Below are 27,011 nucleotides of genomic sequence, written 5' to 3' on the forward strand. Positions count from 1 at the left end.
CTGGAGTGCAGTGGCGCAATCTCGGCTCACTGCAAGCTCCGCCTCCCGGGTTCACGCCATTCTCTTGCCTCAGCCTCTCCGAGTAGCTGGGACTACAGGCGCCCGCCACCACGCCCGGCTAATTTTTTTGTATTTTTAGTAGAGACGGGGTTTCACCGTGGTCTCGATCTCCTGACCTCGTGATCCGCCCGCCTCGGCCTCCCAAAGTGCTGGGATTACAAGCGTGAGCCACCGCGCCCGGCCCGTTTTTTTTTTTTTTTGAGCTAGAGTCTCCCTCTGTTTCGCCCAGGCTGGGGCGTAGTGGCGTGATCTTGCCTGTCTGCAACCTCTGCCTCCGGATTCAAGCGATTCTCCTGCCTCAGCCTCCCGAGTAGATGGGATTACAGGTGCCCACCACCATGCCTGGCTAATTTTTGTATTTTTAGTAGAGACAGGGTTTCACCATGTTGGGCAGGCTGGTCTCGAACTCCTGACCTCAGGTAATCCACTGCCTTGGCCTCCCAAAGTGCTGGGATTACAGGAGTGAGCCACCCTGCCTGGCCCAGGGAAGGCCTTTTAAAAAATTCATGAGGAGGCCAGGTGCAGTGGCTCATGCCTGTAATCCCAGCACTTTGGGAGGCGAAGGTGGGCGGATCACAAGGTCAGGCGTTTGAGACCAGCCTGGCCAACATAAGTGAAACCCATTAGCCAGGCCTGGTGGCGGGTGCCTGTAATCCCAGCTACTTGGGAGGCTGAGGCAGGAGAATCACTTGAACCCAGGGGGTGGAGGTTGTAGTGGGCTGAGATTGCACCATTGCACTTTAGCCTGGGTGACAGAGCAAGACTCTGTCTCAAAATAAAAAGGCCGGGCGTGGTGGCTCACTCCTGTAATCCCAGCACTTTGGGAGGCCGAGGCAGGTGGATCACCTGAGGTCAGGAGTTTGAGACCAGCCTGACCAACATGGCGAAACCTGTCTCTACTAAAAAAATAGAAAAATTAGCTGGACGTGGTGGTGGGCACCTGTAATCCCAGCTACTCAGGAGGCTGAGGTAGGAGAATTGCTTGAACCCGGGAGGTGGAGGTTGTAGTGAGCCAAGTGCTTTGTTATTGTCCAGGAAATTATTCATCTGCGTTTTGTTTTTAGAGAAAGATAAATTGAGTGATCTATCAAGGATTTTTTAATTTTAGGGGCACATGTCATCAGGACCTCCTGAGGCTGTGTCATGGGCTCATGTCCTTTCAAATAAAAAAAATTTTATAAAAAGGGTTTGTTTATTTAATTTAATTTCATCTTTTTGAGACGGAGTTTCACTCTTGTTGCCCAGGCTGGAGTGCAATGGTACCATCTCAGCTCACTGCAACCTCTACCTTCTAGGTTCAAGCAATTCTCCTGCCTTAGCCTCCCAAGTAGCTGGGATTACATGTGACACCACACACGGCTAATTTTTATATTTTTAGTAGAGATGGGGTTTCACCAGGTTGGCCAGGCCGGTCTCAAACTCTCAACCTCAGGTGATCCGCCCACCTCGGCCTCCCAAAGTGCTGGGATTACATGTGTGAGCCACTGCGCCTGGCCAGATTTATTTATTTTAAATATGTAATTTTGAGATAATGTAAGACTTATAGAAGAGTTGTAGACATAGTATAGGGAGTTTTTGTAAGCTCTTCTCCCATAGGTACTTACTAACAAACAACAAAACTGCAGCAGCCAAGCCCTCCAACATTTGTGACCAACAATTTATTTTTTAAAAACTTTCTTTTCTTTTTTTTAATTTTAAAATTATTATTTTTTTTCTTGTATCAAGATAGGATCTCTTGCCCAGGCTGGTTTTAAAATCCTGGGCTCAAGCAATCCTCCTGCTTTGGCCTTCCAAAGTGCTGGGATTACAGGTGTTCCTGGCCTTGTGACCAATAATTTAGCGCAGTTTCTGTGCCTTCTTTATTCTAGTACTGCTAGACAATTAAAGTAGGTACTGATGCTACTGTAGAAACACAAAATCTTCTCTGCCACTTCTTGATTTTGCTTAGTTGTTATTATCCTGATTGTAAAAAGTATTTTGAACTCTAGAATATTTGATAATTAAAAAAAAAAATTACCACCGTTGGGTTCAATCTCTAATAACATTTTGATTTGCTTCCTTCTAGTCTTTTTTCCTATTTACTTTTTCAATATGGTTGAGATTACACTGTAAATGCACTTTTTTCTTCTGCCTTTTCCACTTTATAGCATAAGTGGCTTTTCAAGTCGTTAAATATTTTATAAATATTTGCAGTGGCTTTATAATACCGCATTGCATGGATTCTTAAGCAGTTCATTGTTCTGTTTTTTGCCATGGTAAATAATAATGTGATTAATGTCTTTGCGAAAAGCTTTGTATGTATTTTAGAAAATTGCCTTAGGATAGATTCCCAGAAAGGCCCAAGGGTATGAAGGTTTTTTTGTTTTTTTTTTTAATAAACTTAGATGTAGTCTGAACAATTTTTTTTTTTTTTTTAGACAGATGCTCAGGCTGGAGTGCAGTGGCGTGATCTTGGCTCACTGTAAACTCCACCTCCCAGGTTCAAGCGGTTTTCCTGCCTCAGCCTCCTGAGTAGCTGGTACTACAGGCTCACGCCACCACACCTGGTTAATTTTTGTATTTTTAGTAAAGACGAGGTTTCACCATGTTGACCAGGCTGGTCTCTAACTCCTGACCTCAAGTGGTCCGCCCGCCTCAGCCTCTCAAAGTGCTGGGATTACAGGTGTGAGCCACCACGCCTGGCCATGTTTGACTGGGATCCTTGGGTGTGGGGAGATGTGTTTTTAGGTGAGTGGTTTTCATGGTTCCGTATACATATATGTATAGAGCTTATTCACTGTTTTTCTTAGCTAGAAGGTGTTCTACAGCGTGGATGTATCTTATTTAACCAATCCTGCCTTGATGGAAATTTAAGTTGTGCCCAGTCTTTTGTTTTACAAACGGCATTGACATGAAGATCCTTTACACCTAAGCTTTGGAGGAAAAATCACCAAAAGTGTATTGCTGGGTGAAGTTGTTTTTGTGTTTGAAATTTAATAAATATTGCTGACTTGTCTTCCACTGAGGTGGCACCAGTTGTCTTGCCATCCCTGTATGAGAATGAAAGATGTAATTTCAGCTCATTGTTGTCGGTGTCATGTTGAAGCCCACAAGGAGTGAGGAGCTCTGAGGGTGGGGATGGGGGGACTGCATTAGGCTTCACAGAGGTGGGGACCTTTTCGAGGAGTCAGGAGCATCCTAGATAGAGGAAATGGCGTGTATGAAGACATGAAACTGTTATGTGGAGAGAAAAGGGTGAGTTTGGGTTTGGCTGAGGCAGAGGGTGGGTGAGTGGCTGTGGATGGTGAAGTGGGGACAGTAAGTCAGCTAGGTTAGGGCCGGTTGATGAAGTGGTTTAATCACCCCTGGTGGTCAGGTAGCAAAGACCCTGGGCGGCAGTGGTGATGGGGCTTGCAGTTGAAAGATACTTGAGAGAGAACGAACGGACCAGTCTTTTTAGCAACCATTTTTTACCCCCCAAAAACATTCTAGACTTATTAGAACCAGAATCACAAAGCTGGGAAGGGCTTTAGTGCAGGGCTTTTCTGGTGCTCTGTAGGCCCATAGTGATTCTTGGAGGTGTCACAGGTACTAGGTTTGGGAGTACAGACAGGCATTTGAGACCCCCTCCTCTACCCTTATTAATTAAGCAGTTTCTCATTTAGTCTGCTTTATATGGTGGGGTTCTATGCAATATTTCTTTCTTTAAAAAGAAAAAAAGTGTTTGCTGCTAGAATCATGAGTCTAGTCCCACACTCTTACTGTCCTGAACACAGATGGAGGCCTGTGGGACACGTTTTCATTCTTACATTCTTCGTTTGCAGCAGTGAGAGGTGATTTGTATATAAAAATGAAAGTGAAAAGGCATTTGGCATTCTTGGGATGTTTTTGAGCATTTAGCTAATTTTTTATGTAGGATTTTAATTTTGTTCCTTTTTTTTTTTTTAAGCTCATTGACTCACCAGTGAAATATCTAGTGAAATAGTTTCACTCATTTATGGATGAGGGTGCTAAGGGATTTACATCCATTGATGTCATTCCCACAGCTACTTGGTGAGGGGGAGTACTGTTGAAAGTTCATTTTGCAAGTGAAGAAACTTGAGCTCCGAGAGGTTAGGTAATTTGCTCAGGGGCATGCAGATAAGTAATCAGGAAGTCATCATCAGATGCGACCTGCCTTGAGATTCCACAGCCCACACTCTTCAGTTCATACTAAGGCATTCCCAGGACAAGCGTACCCAGCCACCTGTTGGGGGTGGAAGGGCCCAGGAAAAAGAACGGTGTTGGATTTCTGGTCAGTCTTGGCTTTGTGCTGGTGCCTATAGAAGGGGCAGAGCTGGGAGACGGACTGAGTCACTTCTAGCAAAATTGGTTGAGAATCCTGGGACAGGTGATGCGTGCTTGCTGTGCGGGGATTGAAGGCTCATGGAAAACCCCATGTAGAGTCATCATCTTCACTATCCAGGGATGTGAGCAAGGCCAAGGTCCTTGGCCGAGTACCTGTTTCATTTCAACTGTGCACCGACTCTCTCCAGAAAGGCGCCATCTGCTTTCCTGCTGCTCACTGCCACCACAGCCACCACTACCACTGTTTTGCCTTTCTAATCCAGTGCCTCACCAGTGGGGTGGAGGGATGGAACTGTGTATAGTTCCAATATTACAATATAGTTTTTTATATTGTACAAGTTTTAGTTTATTAGTGGAACCCGGGCACATGAGAGTCCCTGGTTAGAGAGTTGCTTTGCAGCGTCTTCTCCCTTTGTGGCTAGTAATGATCTGCAGGGATGGGAGGAGCATTGAGAACCTATTGGTCATGAAGAGTCACTTCCTCCCGACACAGATCTCTGCTTGTGCAGTGCCCCCACACTTCCTGCGTAATACGGTGCCCTCAGAGATCCCCCAGCAGCTGCCACCTCGGCAACATTATCTGTATTTGCAGGGATACTTAAGGACCCTTTGGCAATTGGCAGTGGTATTTTGAGAGCCTTTGAGGAATGTGACTGAACATGAATTTAGAAAAAGTAGAAAGGTGGCACTAGGTGTATTCAGAGGGAAAAGCTGGTGGCAACTTAGGGGGACTTTGCCTTTTTAAAAGCAGACCCGCACATGGAGTTTACGTAAGAAGAACTTACAGTGAGGGAGAGATGACTGTATCAGCCAATACGTGCACAGTGTGCACACCTGATTACATTCAATATGAAGAATGCTCCAGGAGCTTGCGGGGTTTGCCCATAGTTCCACAGACTAGACTCACTAGAGCCAGGACTGGCTCTAACCTGGTACTTTCTCTGCCTGCCATTCTTGGCCATTTACCCTTCAGTGGCAGCACTGTTTCCTATTAGGGAAAACAAACCTGTTAGTTTTCTCATTGCTTGTGTAGAAGGTAACCTTCCTGTGACCCCTCATTCTTGCTTTAGCCTACATTCGGGGTTGTTGACTGCACACCAGGTGGGAGCAGTATTGGGGCACATTCTTCTGGTCCTTTCTCCACTCTCTCATTTCTTCCTTTCCATAGGAGTGATTTATCTGATTGGTGCACCGGGGAGAGCCTCACTCCATTGGTCCACATCTACCAGGAGTGAGGTCACTGCATCAGAACACTGCCTGGCTTTGTTCTTGAACTCTGTCCCCTGCTTACTCTTAAGAGAAGCCTGTCCTCAGCTGTGTCCTACCTTCCTTTTGTGGCTAGCACCATTCTTTGTCCCTAGGTCTGGAGGCGGGTGGCAAGGCCAACTAGAAATGGAAAGGGCGAGGCATTGCAGCTTTGCCATTGACAAAGAGGATGGTAGACTTTGGTTTGCTCTTGGTTTCTTGAGACTTTATAGCAACTGGGTGGAACCTGGAGGGATGATTATGCTACCCTAGTTCCCAGTAGTAATGCAGTCTAGAGATTTTTACCAAAGTCAAATAATATTGTTAACTTTTTTTTTTTTTGAGATGGAGTCTCGCTCTGACACCCAGGCTGGAGTGCAGGGGCATGATCTCCGCTCACTGCAGCCTCTGCCACCTGAGTTCAAGTGATTGTCCTGCCTCAGCCTCCTGAGTAGCTGGGATTACAGGCGTCCGCCACCACCACTCCCGGCTAATTTTTGTATTTTTAGTAGAGACGGGGTTTCACCATGTTGGCCAGGCTGGTCTCGAACTCCTGACCTCAGGTGATCTGCCTGCCTCAGCCTCCCACAGTGCTGGGATTACAGGCATGAGCCACCACGCCCAGCCGTTACGTTAACTTATTTAAAATGTCAAGTCTACCTGGGAATAATTCAGGATGAAGGTGGTTTTACAAAAGAGGTTTTACAAAAGAGACTTGCTCTTAAATAGCACAGGTGGTAATAGCAGCTGAAATGAAATTACTCACCTGAGCAGTACTGTTAATCATCATGTTAGATTTGCATCATGCTTTTATAGTGGTTTGTCAGTTTCATACTCATTCATTACCTGATGTCATCCAATGCCAGGTAAAGCCAGCTCATTCATCATCCTTAAAACCCTTGGAGCAGAACTCCTCTGTGCTTCTTCAAGGGGTGTAGGAGCTGTCACTGAGCAAGAGCTCTGGTGGCCTGCCCGTGTCTTCACTTGACCCACAGCTAGCTGACTTTGGGAGGATGCTCTCTCGGCTTCATTTTCCTCGTTGTAGAACAAGATTGAACTTGCTGTGTTCTGGGGTTTGTTTACTTCTGTCTTAAGATTCTGTGATCCTGTTTCAGGATTTCTTGGTAGCATGCCTTGTGTTAATGTGCCCAGTAAGTATCTTTTGAGTTTAATACTAAGCATGCAGATATAAACATCCATCCTCCTGGGATATGTACCTGGGAAAGGGAAGCAGATGGGACTGTGAAGAGAGAGCCTATTCTTGGCTGTATTACTCATTTATTTTAGACAGTTTCTTGCAGAATAACTATTTTTATCATTTACTTTTTTGGCTGTTTAATTAAGCCTTCTGACTGGAATATAAATAAGTATATAAAATATATGTATTTTGGCTCCTAGCGGATGTGGTTTGTTGCCCAACCAGTAGATGCAAACATTTTAATGTCTAGGCTGTATAACCATGGTGAAAATAAACCTGACACCTGAGAGAATAATTCTTTCCTATTGTATCCTTTTCTTCATTTCTCTTTCCCGTTTCTCTATGCCGAGCTAGTCGGGAGCAGCCAGGAGCAAGGTAGAGGGTATCGGTCAGCAGATGGTATTTTAAAAACTGTTTATTTCAAAATGATTTCAAATAGAAAGATTTCAAGGAATAAATTATACAAAGATGTCTCATACCCTTTACCCAAACTCACCTACCGTTAATATTTTGTCCTGTTAACTTTATTATTTGCATATTCCCTCTTTATATGTATATATAGACATATATGCATGTAGATTCACACACACATGTATTTTTTTCTGAACAATTTTAGAGTAAGTTGCCTTTGTCATGGTCCATTGCCGTATATCATATAGTTCTTAACAGGGGCATTCTCCCACATGACTACGGTACAGTTACCATCTTCAGTTAATAGAACGTTGATTCAGTACTTTGAGCTAAGCTACTACCACCTGTATTCCAGTTTTGTCAGTTGGCTCAGTCATGCCTTTCATAGCATTTTTTTCCCTCCAGTCCAGGATCAGTCTGTGGTCAGGTGTAGCATTTACTTGTCATGCTCTTTAGTCTTTAGATTTGTTGTTTAAAATTACTGAAACCAGGCTGGGCACGCTGGCTCAGGCCTGTAATCCCAGCACTTTGGGAGGCCGAGGTGGGCGGGATCGCTTGAGGTCAAGAGTTCAAGACCAGCCTGGCCAACATGATGAAATCTTGTCTCTAATAAAAATACAAAAAAAATTAGCCAGGTGTGGTGGCGGGCACCTGTAATCCCAGCTCCTTGGGAGGCTGAGGCACGAGAATTGCTTGAACCTGGGAGGTGGAGGTTGCAGTGAGCTGAGATTGCGCCACTGCACTCCAGCTGGGTGATAGAGCTAAACAGTCTCAAAAAAAAAAAAAAAAAAAAAGAAACGGGGGCACCTCTCCATTGGTAGCTGATTGGTGAGTCTTGTTTTTATGCATTCTCCAATACTATGTGGATGAGGTTTCCCAGCATAAAATGTACCATCCTCTGTATACAAAGATGTTTCCTCTAACTGGTCTCCATGGGGAGAAAATATGCTGCTTCCACGTTATCACTGCCACAGTGGGACCAGTTGAACTTCCTGGCCCAGACATCTGGCAGTCATCTTGCTTCTAACTCTTGGTCCTCAGCAGTAATTAGAGGAAGAGACAGACAATCTGAATGGGCACTTTGTGCAAACCCAAGAAATAATGGAGGAATGTTCTGCCATCGATCAACTTTATGGTAGTTTTAGATTAAAGCAGAAAAGTGCTTTTTAATAACTAAAATTATGTTTAGATGCAGCCAGAGTGTATGTTTTAATCAAATATTAAATGTCTGTGTGAAGATACTATGCAAAGTTATGTCTAGATCTAAGCTGCAGACAAGAAAACAAGACTTTCTCATGCAAGGGAATGACTTTGCTCCAGATTGTGTTAATAGAGGGGTGGGCGCGCCTGCCCAGCCTTAGCAGTCCTGTTACTTGTTAAATGTCTTTGCTTCAGTAGAAGACATTTTTTTTCTTCTGCAACTCTTGTACACAATGTTTAGAATTAATTACATCAATGTATATTTGTACCTGGATGTTCCCTCTGCTTGGCCTTACCCTGTCCTATCACAGTCAGGCTAAGGAAAGGAACTCACATGGGTGTGGCTGGGGCTGAGATTCCGGCTGGCTGCTCACTGGCTGTGTGTCTTTGAGTGAGTCATCCAGTGTCTCTGGGCTTCCCTGATTGCCCTGCTGACTGCTAGACTGTGGAGGGTCAGTGGGCTTCACCACTTTTTCTTTTTTTTAAATAGAGGAATAAAGTGAGATTTCCACTTCAATATGCTATGCTTTTTTTTTTTCAAAGGAAGTGTCAGCTGGGCGCGGTGGCTCCATGCCTCTAATCCCAGCACTTTTGGAGGCCGAGGCAGGCGGATCGCTTGATCCCTGGAGTTTAAGACCAGCCTGGGCAACAAGGCAAAACCCCAGCTCTACAAAAAATACAAAAATCAGCTGGGTGTGGTGGTGTGCGGCTGTGGTCCCAGCTACTTGGGAGGCTGAGGTAGAAGGATAGCTTGAGCCCGGGAGATAGAGTTTGTGCCACTGTACTCCCGCCTGGGCGACAGAGCAAGACCTGTGTCTCCAAAAAACAAAAGGAAAAGGAAAATATCTGCGGGCTGGGATGCAAAAGAGCAGTAGTGACGGGAAGGAGAGATGGGAAGAAGCCTTGTTCTGAATGTCGTTCTCCTGGCTGGGGCTTCCTAGATGCACTTTTCTAGCTTTCTAGCTTTTTGAGCTGAATGACTTCAGGAGGGGGATAGGTAGATGTCACTCGCCTTGGTTCCCACGCATGTTATTTTAAGCTTAGTATTTCATCTCATACTTGTGTGTAGGCCTACAGGCCAAAGATTTTTTTCCCTCTTCTGTTTTTTTTTTTTTTTTTTTTTTTTTTTTTTGCAGTGGTGAAAGGTATAGGGAAGTGAGAGTGATGATCTGAGAGTTTAGACATCTATGGTAATCCTGTTAGCTTTCAGAGAAAGTTTACATGAGATTGAATGTCTTTGCTAATGGCATGTGTTGTAACACACCGGATATGTTTTGCATACTTTTTAACCTTGGTTGGCAGCAGGGATAGAATCACTTTTCTTGGAAGCCTTTATATACAAGCAAATAGGGTAATGACACCGTTCTAGATATGCCACAGGGATATTTGAATGGGACTCTGGGATACTAGTCCTCATTTTATTGAGGTTTGGTATCTGTGAGCCCATGAACCTGAATATAGGAGACCCATATGATTCACCTTCTAGTAGATTATACAAAATGTGGCTCTGGGAAAGGATGGCAAAAAGCTTAATAGAAGTGTCTTTAAAAAATAGTCATTTTTGGCTGGGCATGGGGGCCCATGGCTGTAATCCCAGAGCTTTGAGAGGCATAGGTGGGAGGATTGCTTGAGCCTGGGGGTTTTAAGACTAGCTTGGGCAACATAGCAAGACCCCATCTTTATTTAAAAAAAATTTAAAAAATAGTCATTATTCCCCAATATTAATTTTGTAAAAAGGTTATGCTTAGAGGGGGTTGTTTTAGAGGCCATTAGGTAACATGTTACAGATTTAATCAGGGTTTGAGGAAACCACCTTCTAGCTGCCACATCTTAGGGAAAAGCACCTTATTATCCACCTTCGGTCTCAGCGTTAGCAGTCTCCTGTTTTTCAACACAGATTGAATCTGCGTGTGAGCAGAAGTCTGCTTATGGTCAGAGCCCTTAAAGGGGAAAATGTAAAGATTCACATGTATCTTCAATTTGGAGGAATTATCAGTATTCTTGAGAAACTGAAAGTGATACCAACAGTTTTCTTGTTCCCTTTACTCTCTTCAGTTTGGTCTTTAAAATAGTTGAGCACCAGCCCATGGTGGATATTGCAGAAAATACAGACATACTAGATAGAGCATCTTTCCAGACAGTTGATGTTCTGGTTAGAGAGAGAAGCCTAATATCTATGACGTATAAACAGTGACTTTCAGCCCACACTTCATGCCTGACAATGTGTTTACTATGTATTTTACGTTTTATTTAATTCTCAGAATGACCCAATATGTTAGGTACTTTTACTATCCCCACTTGTGCACAAGAGGGAACAGTGACACATTAAATAACTAGGCCAAGGTCAAGCTGCACATTTGGATTCAAACTTGGGGAACCTGACCCTAGAGCCTGCATTTTAAAACTATTTTGCCATTCTGAAATGACCAGAGAACAGCACCAAGGGCAAAATTCTGTAGTACTGATTACAAGACAAAGACACAAGATGAAAATCACCTGATCTGTACTATAATCTGTGTAGGAAAATTCATGAAGGTTAAACTATAAATTGCAGTCTCAGAAGCAAATGCAGGATGGGGCTAGGTACTCGCTTATGAGACCATGAGTGTTCAGATTGGAGTGGCTTCCTCTGGTGAGTGACATTGAATCAGGCATGCTTTCCTTCTTATCCTCCTAGTAAACTTCTTTGCTCTTCAAAACCCAAATCACCCCTGTGAAGCTTTCTTTCCTTCAGATAGAGTTAGTTCTCTCGTTGGTCTTCTGAGGCTGTTTATATGGCATAGGACTACAGGATGTAACTGCTAGGCCACCTTCAGTTCTTTGAAGTTAGGGACCGTCTTACTCATCATTGTATCCCAGGGGCTTAATTTAAGCAATATCAGTTACTTAGTATTGAATTCTCATTTGTCCAACAAATAGCTGAGTTGCTTAGTCACTCCAGAATTAAAGCTAGGCTTAGAATAATTGGAGCAGAAAATTAGTTGAGTGTGATGGCATGTGCCTATAGTCTCAGCTTTTCAGGAGGCTGAGGTGGGGAGGATCGCCTGAGCCCAGGGGTTTGAGGCTGCAGTGAGCTGTGATTGTTCTGCTGCACTCCAGCCTGGGGTGATACAGCAACACTCTGTCTCTAAAGAAAAAAAAAAAAAAAAAATTAGACTGAATGCAGAGGCTCCCACCTGTAATCCCAGCATTTTGGGAGGCCAAGGTGGGAGGATCACTTGAAGTCAGGCGTTCAACACCAACCTTGGCAACAGAGCAAGACCCAGTCTCTATAAAAATGAAAATAAAAATCAGCCAGGTGTGGTGGCATGTGCCTGTAGTCTCAGCTACTCGAAGCTGAGGCAGGAGGATTGCTTGAGCCCAGGAGTTTGAGGCCTCAGTGAACTATGATCATGCCACTGCACTCTAGCCTGGCAACAGAGTGAGACTATGTCTTTAGCAAAAAAAAAAAAAAAAAAAAAAAAATTGGGGCAGAAAAATCTATATTTAGGAGAATTTATCTGGCGGTAAAGTGCTGGTTGGATTGGAATTGGAAAACCTGGTAACCAGGTAAAAGCAATTACAGTAATGTAGGCAGGAGATGATCAGGGCTCCGTAGAAATACTGGAGAAGGTACAAACCTGCGAAAGAGTGAGAAGCAACAATCCGCAGACCTGATGGTGTTTGCTGTGGATGGAGAATATGGGGAAGAAGCAAAGGCAATCTCAAATTATGTCACCCTTCCGCTTCTTCCAAGTTTTAATTTTTTAGGTGATTATGGGTCTTGGTGGACTTAGTAGTCCCTTAATAAATGAGTCAATGGCATAGATCTCTGAACTGCTGTCCCATGAGCAGCAAAGTAAAAGGAGCAGATAAAGTCAGGGCAGGCACAGTTGCAAGCTTATCACCTTTGCAGATTTTAACTGTTTCTGGAACAGAAAACTTGGGTTTGTTTTAGATCTATGCAGAGCTCTCCAAGAGTATATTCTGAGCCAAGCTTAATTCGTCATCCTGCCCAAGGATTTTAAGTGTATGTGCCATTTGCTATTGAGGTGAGCCAAGTAACTCTTGGGGAAGCATAGGCTTATGGGGTTGTAATACCTTGTGCTGCCACCCTGGCAGCTCTGAAGACGAGATGGTTCCTAGAAATCAGGAGCCTCATGCTCACGCTGTTACCTGCAGGCTTATTGCCAGTCCCCAGAGCCATAGTTGTGCTGATAGAGCTAAAATACAGTTTCTAAAGAGTCTGATAACACCAACCTGGACTTTAGAAATGAGGATTTTAAAACATTAAGTGTTTAAAATTGCAGTATATATTTACATAGAAGCAGATAAATTGTAAAGTTGATCATCTTTGTGTAACCAACACTCAGGTAAAGAAATAGACTATTACCAGAATCCTTCCTCCTCCAAGGTAACCACTAGTCTGAATATAACACCATAGATAAGTTTTACTTATTTAAATTATTATTATTATTATTTTTTAAGAGACAAGGTCTTGCTCTGTTGCCCAGGCTAGAGTGCATTGGTGCAATCATACCTCATTGCAGCCTTGAACTCCTGGGCTTGAGTGATCCTCTTGCCTCAGCCTCCCAAGTAGCTGGAATTATAGGTGTGTGCCACTATGCCTGGCTTTTTTTTTGTTGTTTTTTTTTGTTAAGATTAATATAAAGTGAATAATGAAAGGTTGTGTTTTGGTTTCTTTCACTCTACATTGTGTTTGTGAGATTAATCTGTGTTGTTGCATGTAGCAATATTAATTCCTGTTGTCTTGTAATATTCTCCTCTATCAAGAAATCACTATTCATCCATTCCAGTGGTGATGGATATTTGGGTTCTTTTGACTTTTTGGGTGTTGTGTATAATAGTGCTGGGAACATTTGTGTGTATTTTTGTTTGGTATACATGTAAAAATTTCTGTTGGGTATATATCAAGGAGTAGAATTGCAGGGTCATAAGATATGCATATGTTTAGCTGTCAGTTTTCTAGAGTGGTTGTACCAGTGTATACTCCCACCAGCAATATTTGCATGTGCTGGTTGCTCAGCCTCCTCATCAACACTTATTATTGTCAGTCTTTTAAATTTTAGCCATTCTGGTAGATGTGTAGCACTATCTTATTTTAAATTTGTATTTTCCTGATAACTAATGAGGCTGAACACTGATTTGTAGGCTTTTTGAATACCCTCTTTTATAAGTAATTATTTGCCTGTCCAAAAAAATTGAAGTCCTTTGTCTTTTTTTTTTTTTTTTTTTTTTACTGATTTGTTGAAGTTATTTTATGCTCCGATATGAGTTCCCTGTTTCCATATTGCAGATAGCTCCTATTTTGTGGCTTTCTTTTACACTCTCTCCATTGTGCCATCTGATAAACATTTCAACTTATCAGTCTTTTCCTTTATGGTTAGTGGTTTATGTGTTCTGTTTAAGAAATTTTTCCCTACCCCTAGATCGTGAAGATACTCTGTGTCTACAATCCAACTGGAATTTTTGTGTGTGAATGTGTCTCACTTAGTTTTAAACTAATCTTACCTTTCCTTAGTTTGTCAAGATCTGTCTGAGGCTTAAATCCCAAGCACAAGGTAGGAGGCAGTCAGATAAATTTTCTTGTTCTTCATAAATTAATGCAGCGCAGGAGATAAAGTTTTTGAATAGCCTTTGGGAATGGAAGCCTTGTCTCCCTACCACACAGTGGCACTTGGATTTTGTTTTATGTTCTTTGTCCCTTTCATTACTTGAAAGTGTCATCTGCTTGGAGTATTACCTCTTCCTCACTTGCAGTTAATTCCTTAACTCACCCCAATCTACTTTATCTGGCTTCACCACTTGCTTGAAACAGCTGGCCAAGGTTCCGGTGGCTTTGTTGCCAAACAGGAGCCAGGGAATTCTCCATTATCCTTGAACCAGTATCCTTGAATGTGCCTTCTATGTCTTTTCTACCTCTGTTCTGATTATGTGATGTTGGCAAATTCTCGGCCTCCTGATTTTTACCGCTTATACATTTATATAGCTTCATTTTGAAATCTAGTCTGAAAAGCCCCACTAGGTATGATTGGGACAAAGCCCTTAAACCTGAGGGCATGAGTCTCTAGTTTCAAAGTAGGCCTGACCACTTTTGTTGTTTTGCTTTGGTCTGTTTTCATTTGGTATCTAAGACCAAATAAAAATGAGATCAGCCATAACTACAGATTAAATAATACCTTACGGTTTATGTAGCAGTTTTACATGGATCGCCTGATTGGATCTCATATCACCCTGTGAGGCAGGTATTATTGTTACAGATATAGAAATGATTAAAAATGCAAACAACACTTATTTCTTCTTGTTGAGAAACACCTGGTAATGCCCCGATTAGGTTTCGGAGCTTCCTTTTTCATATAGCCATCATTTAATGGGAGAATGCATCTGGGTTGTTTTTTTTTTTTTTTGAAGACTAGTAAAGTGTAGTAGTGAGAACGGGGGAAAGAGTAGAACAAGGAGTTGCATCTGTAACTGACTGCAAACAGTCCACTGAGATAACTCAGTACCTTTGGGCCAGCCCATCTGGGATTCTTAGGAGTACTTTTGTCCTTCCACTTTCTGCAGGAACTGTAACTTCTTGGGTTGGGGCAGAGAGTAAAGGGTAGATGGGACTGGGAATGGAGGCAGAGTTGGATTCTTTTTGGAGATTATCAGGAACTTGCTAGTAATCATTTATTTCTCAGATCTCTTCCTCAAGAATCTAGTACTAAATAAATGTTGGTGGTTGATTGCCTGGATGTGATAAGCTCAAGTTTGCTCCAGGATCTACTTTAAAATGATTCAACACAAGAAGAAGTTATGGAGAGTTATAATTTGCAGATGTGTCCTTAGTTTCCAGGAACACATTTTGGCTCCAGAAGAACTATTGATTTATTTTAACATGTGCTATTTTTCTTGATTCTTCTGCATCTTCCCACAGCCTTTTTATTTTAAATAGCAAATACTTTTTTCAAATGAAATGGCATACCAGACTCGATTTATGAAACAGACTACGGCGTTCTTTTATTATTTACACTCATTTTAGAGGTTTGCATTTATAGCATTTATTTATAAAGTCAGTGAGAACGGTGAGGCTGTTTTGATCAACACAAACACTTGAAACATTTTAGAAGATTGCAGTCTTATTTTAGCTTCACTTTTCAGTTTATTTTTGGGTTTGAAAAAATAGATAGTTTTTAATAAAACAGCTTGGCTTGCAAGCCAAGGATATGTTTTAGTTAAACCGTTATGGAAGTTTGAAAGAGGAGTAGGGGGCTAGGCTAATGTTTATCCTAAATATAAAGTTCAGGGAAGAAAGTCCCTCTCACTCACAAGTGCTCAAAGTATTGTACAATAATTCATCATTCAGTGTGTCGCAGTTCAGGTGTCATTGCAGAGCCATCATTCTGTGACCTCAGTGTGGGAGGAATGTGGCCCTTGTGTTCTGTGTAGTGCACTTGCGTGTGTTGGTTGGTGTGCACACGCTTGTGAATCGAGTCTTATTCAGCCTCTGTAATTGGTACTGAGAAGTGCTGGTTTTTCCACAGAGATGAAAAGTTCCTCAGTCTTCACAAAGTCAATCACCCGACGGAGGCCTCTGGTATACTACAGTTTGACATGTGACACATTTGAGTGTGGTTGTTTTAAAATGCAGTTTTTATAGTCAGGTCTCAGTCCATGGGTGATGGAGAGGATATGGGGAAGGGAGATAGGTAGGAAGAAAGAAGCTAAGAGATAATTAAATAATCAGAACTGCTGCTGGCTCTTGATTATGTCTAGGGTAGAATTTATACCAGTGATGACTCAAAACTGGTTTGGGAATGGTTACCTTTTTGCAGGCAGGTTGTGTGAAAGAGTGTTAACTCAAGGTCATTCCTGCGACTCCTACTTGAGTAAGAATAAAGGAAGTGGGTTTTGGGGCTCCATATGAACCCCAAAGGGAAGGGATGAGCACTGGGGGCCTTGAGCTCCCTCTCCTCATTTCCAACCTGAGCAGTTCTGCTGAGAGTCTGGCTCTCACTGTGGGCCTGTGGTTTACAGGAGCTAATTTTGAATCCCTGTTTAGCTTGGCTCTCAGCTGCACTTTAATCTCTGTTGGCTGCTCACGTGAGATTGAGAATTGACTGTATGACTCCTGGAATGTCTTCAAAAACCTCCAAGAATCCATGACCAGTTGCAGTGAGTGACTCACACTTGTAGTCCCATTGCTTTGGGTGGCTGGGACGGGATCGCTTGACCCCAGGAATTCAAGGCTGCAGTGAGCTATGATTGCACCACTATACTCCAGCCTGGGCAAACAGAGACCCTGTCTCTTATAAAACAAACAAACAAACAAACAAAAAAAAAACCAGCTCTCCCTGGTTACCCCCAAAAACCCCTGAGAATCCATGAAACTGTTTGATATAAGTGCTGTGAATCAAAATATGGCAAATTATTCAGACATGGGGGAAATGTATCAGGGATGGATAATCTATGAGGAGTTCTGGCCTTCCTGAATCTCCCTGCTCTGCCCATTCAGGAAGGGCCAGGGGCTAATTTGCTTTCAACCATTATTCCAGAGTTGAATTTTGAATTTCCCCTTTCCTTAGCATACATAATTGAAAATCAGCTGCACAGTAGCATGAATTTATAGAGGATGCAACAACAACGTTGAGTTTCGAGCCAGCTGGGAAATTCCCTTCAGTTTTTTCTGGCGTATACCATGCATTTGAAGAATGTTGAACCAAGATTTTGAGGAAGTAAATTGTTCTTGCTGTTGAATGTGACCTAGAAGGAACTGAGGAACAGTGGAACTGAAGATGCAGCTCATTGATTTTTTTTCAAATTCCTTTGTTAGGCATCTGAAGAAGCCTCTCTCAGGGCATTGGAAAGTCTGATGACAGAATTTTTTCACGATTGTACGACCAATGAAAGAAAACGTGAGATAGGTAAGTGGAGCGTTGACTTGTGAAGAGGAATTTATAATGAGGAGGCCCTGGTAGGGAGGAAGGAGTTGTTCGTAGCCGTGACTGGTCAAGTCTGCGTGCTTTCCACTTGAATTCTTGCTCTTTTTGCTCTGGTTCTGGTGGCTGGGGAAACCCCTTCACTTGACCAAAGGAAAGAAAATCCATCACTGTGGATCTTAATTTCAGCAATGTTGTTGTTGAACTTTTATATAAGAAGCCTGCGACTTTTTGGTGGGGGGGTTCTAGGGTGGGGTGGGACAGGGTCTCACTATGTTGCCCAGGCTGGTCTTGAACTCCTGGCATCAAGTGATCCTCCCATCTCAGCCTCCTGAATAGCTGGGATTATAAGCGGGAGCCACTGCACCTGGATGGTTATTTAAAGAGAAACAGTAACAACTCAGGAAAGTGTCAAAATGAACATGTTTTACTGTGCAGAGGTCTGATCTGAACCTAATAGTGCCCAGAAATCCCATAACTGGTATAACTTTTGGGGGCTTCCCACTGCCTGGGCAACGTAAGATCCTGTCTCAAATTTTTTTTTTTTTTTTTTTTTTTTTTGAGACGGTGTCTCACCCTGTTGCCCAGGCTGGAGTTCATGGGGTGATCTTGGCTCACTGCAACCTCCGCCTCCTGGGTTCAAGCGATTTTCCTGCCTCAGCCTCCCGAGTTGCTGGGATTACAGGTGCCCACCACCACCCCCGGCTAATTTTTTGTATTTTTAGTAGAGACGGGGTTTCACCATATTAGCCAGATGGGTCTTGAACTGACCTCAAAGAGATCTGCCCACCTCGGCCTCCCAAAGTGCTGGGATTACAGGTGTGAGCCACCGTGCCTGGCCATTAGTCTTCGATATTCTGACACTCTACTGTATTCTTTGAAGTCTTATTTTAGATTATAATTGAAATGCTTTTGATTCTTTTAATTTTTGGTTTGTAAATCAAATATTGCTCACCTGCTATTTCATGAATTAAACGTAGAACCTTCTGAACATGTTCATATTCTAATCTGATCTTAAAAGAGATTTAAGTAGCCAAATGCTCCAGATACCAAATTTGAGTGCAGGCTGAGGGGAATCCAGGGGTTTGTTTCTATACAGTAGGCTTGTCTTAGTTCAGTTCTCTTTGTACCTAGTCATTGTAGCTTTATTTGAGTGTGTGGGCTTGGACCACTTATTGCTTCTTTTCTATGGTCTTGGGATAAACTGTAGGCTTTTCCTAGTTTGGTCAGAGAAAGGAAGGAAGCCTTTTCTTCAGAGGGCTCCATCCACCCTCCAGCAAAGGTAAATTACCAGTGCTCTAGAAATTGATAGAGCTGTTAGCAGGGACCTCGAGACCGTGTGTTCATTGTAGAGTGGAGGAAACAGAAGCATCAAGGGGGAGCAATGACTCACTTGGGGTCAGACTCAGAGTCTAAAACAGAGCCCAGAGTTCCTCAGTTCCAGTCTGGTTTGACTTCACTTTGGGGATTCACAGAAACCTTTGCTTAATTATTAGGGCAGGCTGTTAGCTTCCTTTTATGGGGTTGTAATTAACTTTTATTTTTATTAAAATAATTTTTTTGACTGAGCATGGTGGCTCATGTCTGTAATCTCAGCACTTTGGGAGGTCAAGGCGGGTGGATCACTTGAGCCCAGGGGTTTGAGACCAGTCTGGGCAACACAGCAAGACTCCGTTTCTACAAAAATGGTTCTCCCCTTTTCTTATATCTCCTCAGGAAAACAGCACCATTGAGCGCTATGGCATCCTATAGAGAACTTCAGTCTTTGGTCATAGCATTAAGAGCTCATGGTTTCATAGCCCCACGAGCCCTCTTTGAAATGATCTAAAATTAAAAGTCTTGGATTTTTTTTTTTTTTTTTTTGAAGCGGTGCCTCACTCTGTCGCCAGGCTGGAGTGCAGTGGCGCAATCTCAGCTCACTGCAAGCTCCGCCTCCCAGGTTCAAGCGATTCTCCTGCCTCAGCCTCCCGAGTAGCTGGGCGTAGAGGCACTCGCCACTACGCCCAGCTAATTTTTGTATTTTTAGTAGTGACGGGGTTTCACCATGTTGGCCAGGATAGTCTCGATCTCTTGACCTCGTGATACACCCACCTTGGCCTCCCAAAGTGCTGGGATTAACGGGCATGAGCCAATGGGCCCGGCCTTTTTTCTTTTTTTTTTTTTTTTTTGAGACGGAGTCTCGCTCTGTCGCCCAGGCTGGAGTGCAGTGGCGCAATCACGGCTCACTGCAAGCTCCGCCTCCCGGGTTCACGCCATTCTCCTGCCTCAGCCTCTCCGAGTAGCTGGGACTACAGGCGCCCGCCACCACGCCCGGCTAATTTTTTGTATTTTTTAGTAGAGACGGGGTTTCACCATGGTCTCGATCTCCTGACCTCGTGATCCGCCCGCCTCGGCCTCCCAAAGTGCTGGGATTACAAGCGTGAGCCACCGCGCCCGGCCCCTTTTTTCGTTTTTTTTTTTGTTTTGTTTTCTTTTAAGAGATAGGGTTTTGCTCTATCACTCAGGCTGGGTATAGTGGCACGATCATAGCTCATTGCAACCTCGGCCTCCTGGGCTAAAGCTTCAGGCACACCAAAGCATGTTCATTTTGACACTCTCCTAAGTTGTTGAGTTTTTTTTTCTTTAAATAGCCATCTGGGCATGGTGGCTCTTGCTTAAAATCCTAGCTATTCAGGTGGCTGAGACAGGAGGATCACTTGAGGCCAGGAGTTAAAGACCAGCTTGGGCAACAGAGCAAGGTCTCCTCCTGTCTCAGCCTCCCGAGTAACTAGGACTACAGGTACTTGCCACCATATCTAGTTAAGTTTTTCATTGTTTTGTAGAGACAGGGTCTCAATGTTGCCCAGGCTGGTCTTGCAACTCCTGGCCTCAAGCAGTCCTCCTGCCTCAGCTTCTCAAAGTGCTGGGATTACAGATGTGAGCCACTGTGCCTGGCCTTTCCATGGATTTTTTAATGAGACTGCCGCGTTGCATTTAGCTTAAGTTGTAGGGAACTAGCAGAGCAATGACTTGAGGATTAGAAGAAGCTGCTATGTGTTCTGCTTTTCCAAAGACTTTCTAGAATCTCTCAAGGTTGTGGGCCTTTGCACTTTTACCCTTTTTGGATTATATTTCATGACCAGTGCAGCAGGTCAAGGTGACTAAGGGACAGCATGTCCAGAAACATGATGGTAGCCCCGTAATGCTTGCTGCCTTGTGGGTTCTGGCTGATGCCATCAGCAGCCTCAGGAGGAGGAAAACCGTTTCTAACCAATGTAATGTGTGGACAGGGCTACTCGCCGCAACATGTCATCGTTGCTCTTGCCACAGATTGATTCACTTTTTTGGTGGCAGTGTTTTAAAATAAAACCAACCCAAATGAAGAGTTAGCCATTTTGAATTCTCTTGCATTTTTTTCCTTTCCTATCTTTGTAGAGTTAGTCTTAATCTTTTCTTTTTCTGCCTTTCTAGCCGTCATTTTGTGTGTGTGAACAATGTAGGCTCCACTGAAGATTTGTAGAGGAATGGTGAGGCCCTAGAATGTAGCTCATATTCAGAGGAAGTAAGTTAGCTAGCAGTTTTAAGAAGATGGAAGGGTACTCTTAGAATATTCCAGCCACACATTAGCTTAAATAAGAACTTTAGCAGTGAAAGTTTCTCTGCCTAGAGAAATATCCATAGCGAGGTTATTGGCTTTTAGGTGGCTGAAAACATTGTCAGTGTCCATGGTCACCTCAGACGCAGAAAAATATTGAATGGTTTATTCTATCTTGAAGAATCTGCTGGTTTTGACATCATTTACATTATATGCAGAGAGGCATGTTTCAATAATATTAAGATAGCCCAGTCTTGTCTAATTTCATGTATTTTCATAGTTTTCTTTTGTTGCTATTTAACTTTTCCAGAGGAGCTTCTTAACAACTTTGCCCAGCAAATAGGAGCCTGGAGATTCTGCCTGTACTTTCTCTCCAGCACTAGGAATGACTATGTAATGATGTACAGTTTAACAGTTTTTGAGGTAAGTTGTCAGTAATTTTATACTCTTCTGAAAAGGATTTTGTAGTCGTATTGCCATGTCATCAGCACTAGACTGGAGCTGTAATGTGCTGGGAGAGGGTAGCTCAGCTCTGGGATGTCATCCCACATACTGTCTTTATGTAGTTGTCTGGTGTTTGGGGCATCTTCCATCTTCCACACTAGAAAGGTAAGATGGATGGTTGACTTTAGGGTTAAGTAGGTAGGTCATTTGTGGTAACATGTAACTATTCCCTGTCTGTTATCATTGATAAGGGAAAGATAATTAAAGAGAAACATTTTAGGAGAAGAAATAACCATAATACCATCATCCCCAACAACAAAAAGTTTTATTTATCACCTCTCTTCCAATCCTTGTCTTCTGTGCCCCCCTTTAAAAAAATCTAATTGTAGGCTGGGCGCAGTGGCTCATGCCTGTAATCCCAGCAGTTTGGGAGGCCGAAGCGGGTGGATCAGTGAGGTCAGGAGATGGAGACCATCCTGGCTAACACGGTGAAACCCCGTCTCTACTAAAAAATGCAAAAAAAAAAAATTAGCCGGCGCGGGGGCGGGCGCCTGTAGTCCCAGCTACTCGGGAGGCTGTGGTAGGAGAATGGCATGAACCCGGGAGGCGGAGCTTGCAGTGAGCCAAGATTGCACCACTGCACTCCAGCCTGGGTGACAGAGTGAGACTCCATCTCAAAAAAAAAAAAAAATCTAATTGTAAACATATTGCCCATGCTATTTTGTATTCTGCTTTTCCCCACTTTATTTTATATCCCCACATGTGGTTATGACATTATTCACGAAGGCATTCTCCTGTTTTTGAACATTGAAGTTGTTTCTGTCATTATATTTTGGTGGCCATTAGAGACAGTGGTGTAAAAAAGTTTTTGCACATACAGCTTTTTGTTTCTGTTATTTGGCAGTTCCTCCTAGTAATGGGACTGTTGTGTCATAAGATTTGAATACTTTTATTATTCTTGTAGCCGTATTGCCCCAAACCTTTATTTAAAGAGGGATTCTTGTTTATTGAAGTGATATAGCTACCTGTGGGATGAAAAGCAGTTATTTTTTGTATAGGTTGTTAACTTAAAAGATGTATATTTGTTTTTCAGAATCTGATCAATAAAATGTGGCTTGGGGTCCCATCTCAGGATAAGATGGAAATCCGTAGCTGCCTGCCCAAACTCCTTTTGGCTCACCATAAAACCTTACCTTACTTTATCCGGAACAAGCTCTGCAAAGTTATTGTTGATATTGGACGTCAGGATTGGCCCATGTTCTACCACGACTTTTTTACTAACATTTTACAGGTAAGGATATGCCTAAGGAAACTTTATCTTGTGAATAGTTTGTTTGTTGAAGTGATTATTTCCTTGTCCTGAAGAGGACTTTTAAGATTTGCAGTTTGAAACTGCAGTAGTGAGGTTATTGTAGGACTGATTATCGCATTCACTTAACTTTATATTTATAAGACATATTGTATCTTTGTGCGGTGGAGAAAGTGGGGGAGAAAAACCTAATCTCTTTATTAACCTTTTGCGCAGTTTGTTCAGCCAGTATTTGAAAGCCTGTTAGGTGCTGTACTAGGTGTTGGGGGTACAAGGGTGAGGCTTTCAGTAGTTTCAGCATTTAGTGGGGGAAATAGCTGTGCAAACAGTAATTACTCAACAATATGGTAATTATTGTGGAAGTATATGCAGAGTGCTGTGGTGGCATAGCATGTAGACTTGGTGTTGTTGGGCTGAGATGTGAGATGGTGAAGTGGCAGAGTAAGGGGCTAGATTGATGGGCAGAGGCCAGGCCAGGAAGGGTTGGGGGGTTCCATTGTGCAATTCGTAGTTTTTCCTAGGGAGCTAATGAAAAGTTTTGAGGAGGGAGAAAACATGGCTACATGTTTATGGTGGAATGATGGCTAGTTGGGGTCTGGATTGCAGAGGGGTGAGGTGAGAGGGAAAGAGGCAGAGTGAAGAGGATCTGAGCCAAAAGGAGACAACCTGGTGGGTGGAGGTGAGGCACCCAGGGGACAGGGGCAGGAGGCCAGTGACACTAGGTGAGAGGGGAGAGAAGGGAGGAATCTAGAATGACTTCCAGTTTTCTGGCTTGGATAGATTTTTCAGGCCAGGGTTGAAAGAAGGGGAATGAGTTTGGGTAGAAGATGGTGAATTCAGTTTGATAGAAAATGCATTTAAAATTTGTGTGTTCCTTCTTTGTAATAACTAATGAGACATTAGGAAGTGTGGATCTGGGATCAGGATTTAGAAGTCAGAAGGGAGTAGTTGGGACCTAAAAGCTATGAGGGAGATGCTGTTGCTCATTTGAATCCTGTGATCAAGTTGGAAACATTTTCATGTATTGAGCTAGTCTTGGGTATGCAGGAAGTGGGTATTATATACAGTTTATAGAAATAAAGTTCTTTGAAAATTGTTTATAGTCTCAGTGACTGTAGGATTTTCCAGAACAATATCATTTTCTAATGTTCTGCCTGCTCTTCATACAAACCATTTTAATGATGCAGCAATTCAAAAAGAATTCAGCATCCAAAGTGCTTCTCTCAGATTGTCTCTCAAAGGGGCACAAAAATTCTTCATTTAGTTTTGCTTTGTACAGTGCTTCATTTATCTAGAAATTTATTGGGTTGTTACTGCAAAGGAGGTTCATGCCCTTATTCAAGCAAACTATTTGTTGAACACTAAGCACATGAGGGGGTATAGTAATGAACAAAGACCAAGTCCCTGCCTTCCTGGAATTTATGATCTCAGGGCGGGGACGGGGCCATCAACGAACAATAAGTAGGTACACACTTGGAGGTATTTATAAGTATGATGAAAACTCAATCCAGGGAAGGGGAAAGAAACTTAGCGGGGGTTGTGTTTAGATGGGATGCTCGTAGAAGGCTTTTCTGGGGACAGACACCTGAGTTGGGGTGATGGGGTGTACCACGTGGGTATCTAGGGGAACAGTATTTTGGGCAGAGAGAATAGCAAGTGCACAGGACCTGAGGAATGGCAAGCAGGCCAGTAGGCCAGTAGGCCTGGACTGGAGGGACACGAGGCGGGAGACACTTCCCTGGCGTTCTGTCCAATACACTTGCCTTCAATCCAAGTTGAGGATGGTTATGGTAACCCTCTCCAAGGCTCTCTTAAGTGGGCACCAGGGAAGCCCACTGGAGACAGGAAAGACCAAGAGGGTTGGGAGTCTAAGTGAACCTATTCCTGGGTTGGTTAGTGGTGCATCCTATGACAAGAAGAGAGGGACCTTGAGACGAAGAGTCACAGGCCTGATGATAGCAGGTAAGGTGGAGCCACAGTTCCACCGCTGGGATTGGTCCCTTTGATGAAGAACAGAATGTTTCCTGGCTACATTTGAAGTATAATTATTTGTAGCAAAAGATGGATTTGGAAGAGAGCACTTTTAGGTGAAGGGCTTCTGGAGGTTTAAAAAGGCTAGTTGTCCACTGTTCTCCACCACCTCCCCCTTTCAACCCCTTCAATAATGACTCCTTTATCCTCATGTAGCTTTCGTGACTTTGAAACACCATATAGTAGAAGGAGCAGGTTTGGGTTCTGCACCCAACTTTGTGTAAAGTCATCTTTTTCTTTAATTTTAATAAATAGAGATAGAGTCTCACTATGTTGCCTAGGCTGGTCTTGACTTCTTGGCCTCAAGTGATTTTTCTGCCGTGTCCTCTCAAAGTGCTAGGATTATAGGCATGAGCTACTGCCCCTAGCCTAAAGTGCTCTTTGATTTTAGCACCTCCTGCCACTTATGTAAGCTTCCCTTTCTTTCTTTGTAAAATGAGAGGGTTGGACTAAGTGACCTTTGAAATCCTTTCCAGTTGTGTTATGTCCTGCTTCTTATTCTTGTGAACTAGACAATGGCATATAAGCCTTGTCAAGAATGATCAGTGCTCAATGATCAGTGCTCAACTGCTGACATTTCTGATAATATAGTGGAGTTATCCCTTTGTATCTGTGGGGGATTGGTTCCAGGACCCCCTTAGATACCACAATTCATGGATGCCGAAGTCCCTGATATAAAAAGGCATAGTTTGCATGTAACCTATGCACATCCTTTTGTGTAGGTTAGACCATCTCTGGATTACTTCTAATACCTAATAGAAGGTAAGTGCTCTGTAAATAGTTGCTATACTGTATTGTTTAGGAAATAATGACAAGAAAAAACTATACATGTTTAATATAGATGCAGCCGTTTTTTCTTCTTTTTCTTGATTATGTTCTATCTGTGGTTGTTTGAACCCTTGGATATAGAACTCATGGATATGGAGGGCTAACTGTAAACGTTTTCTTCAGGTATTGGTACATAATGCCAAACTGGTTCTGGAATCCATTTCACCATCACATGATCCTTTGAGTAAATCATCTCAAGGGGTTTTTTTGGCTCATGTTGTGTTTGCAGTCTGGGGTGCATGGTTTTGTTTTTTTTTAAACTCTGTGACAGTTTGTTGGGTGGTATCTATGCAGTTTTTGTTATAATTGTGGTGACCACTATAACCAGATAGAGAGGGGTTGATTTGGTAACCCAGCCTTACGTGCCGTGTGTTGGTTGTACCCTTTCTAGGCTCCTGGAGAAGTAATCAAAATTGAAACCGACCCGTTTCCTTCCCACCTGCTGTATATACGCCAGCACACACATAACACCAATGGTTCTAGAACCTGTTCTTCAAATTCCTGAAGTCTATTGAGCAGAACCTGTGGTCATATTGTGCCTAGGGCCAGAGACTTAAGGGGAAAGCAGCATAGGAGAGAATTGCTGTTTCTTCTGTTGGGTTGTGTAATAAAAACAATGGAACCTTTTCAGAAGTTCACGCTAGAAACCTGAACTTGTTCTTCAACCTGTAGGAGCTTATTGTCTGTTAAATTGCAGAGATTACCTGTGTTACAGGCTTAAATTATAGATGTGAAGATGGTAAAGGGAGACACTATTTTAATAAAAAGCTTTCTGGGTACAAAGCTAATGAGAGGAAAAATTACACATTTTATCAAGCTCTTTTTCAAGTAAAGAGTAGCTTTCTTTTTTCATCTGGCTTCTTGCCTGACCTTCTCCCCTTCCCCTAAATGGTGAGAGGAAGGAGAGCTTGCAGATAGATTTTCCATATCGTAGGGGATTTTTATATCCGGGAAGCACAGCATTTCATATTTATAGGAGGGTGTATATTGCCAAATGGGATATTTGGCATTACGAGTCATTTCCAGCTGAGAGAGTAAGGATGCAGCCTGGAGGGGAAAATACAGACAAAAGAGGTAGAGGAGAAAGAAAGGAAAAGGAGGAAGTAATGGGAATCGTTTAGAATATAGACTGATAAGCCAAAGGTCTCCAAATGGAAAGAGATGCTTACCAAGGATCAGTTCTGCTTCACTGTTTGAAGAGAAATTTCCTGTCCTCCCTACACTGCATGATCTGAATTTAAGTCAGTGTTAGAAATAGGCCCAATTTGTAGAAAACGAAGATAAAAATTGTGGAGAATATACAAAGTTTTAGTGTTCAAGAGACCTGAATTTATAGAGAGCATTTTAAACACATCATTCATTGCTGCTGGTTACCTAGTGCTGCTTCTGAAGACACTTGAATTTACCTTAAGTTCCCATTATTGAGTACATGTCCTGTTCTTTAGGGGTGAGCTTTTCCTTGCT

At 42.8% G+C, this 27,011-nt stretch overlaps 1 protein-coding gene and 1 non-coding gene across 9 annotated transcripts in view; one reads left to right on the forward strand and one right to left on the reverse strand.

Annotated features, from left to right (window-relative positions):
- Positions 1-27,011, forward strand: part of XPO6 (exportin 6) — a 114,321-nt gene that overhangs the window by 11,651 nt on the left and 75,659 nt on the right. For 6 of the 8 annotated variants that reach the window (XM_063611970.1, XM_055233220.2, XM_063611975.1 and 3 more), the window contains exons 2-4: positions 17,256-17,346; positions 21,246-21,358; positions 22,473-22,670. In XM_063611970.1, coding sequence (XP_063468040.1) covers positions 17,256-17,346; positions 21,246-21,358; positions 22,473-22,670 — 402 coding nt within the window. Of the gene's footprint in view, positions 1-16,484; positions 16,598-17,255; positions 17,347-21,245; positions 21,359-22,472; positions 22,671-27,011 lie in introns of those variants that run through there. The other 2 variants (XM_063611972.1, XM_063611976.1) reach the window with 2 other exon arrangements.
- Positions 19,062-19,187, reverse strand: LOC129457913 (small nucleolar RNA SNORA25). The gene has a single exon (XR_008649450.1). It is a non-coding gene; the product is annotated as a small nucleolar RNA SNORA25 (small nucleolar RNA).

The sequence above is a fragment of the Symphalangus syndactylus genome, chromosome 11 (assembly GCF_028878055.3).
Source record: "Symphalangus syndactylus isolate Jambi chromosome 11, NHGRI_mSymSyn1-v2.1_pri, whole genome shotgun sequence".
NCBI lineage: Eukaryota > Metazoa > Chordata > Mammalia > Primates > Hylobatidae > Symphalangus > Symphalangus syndactylus.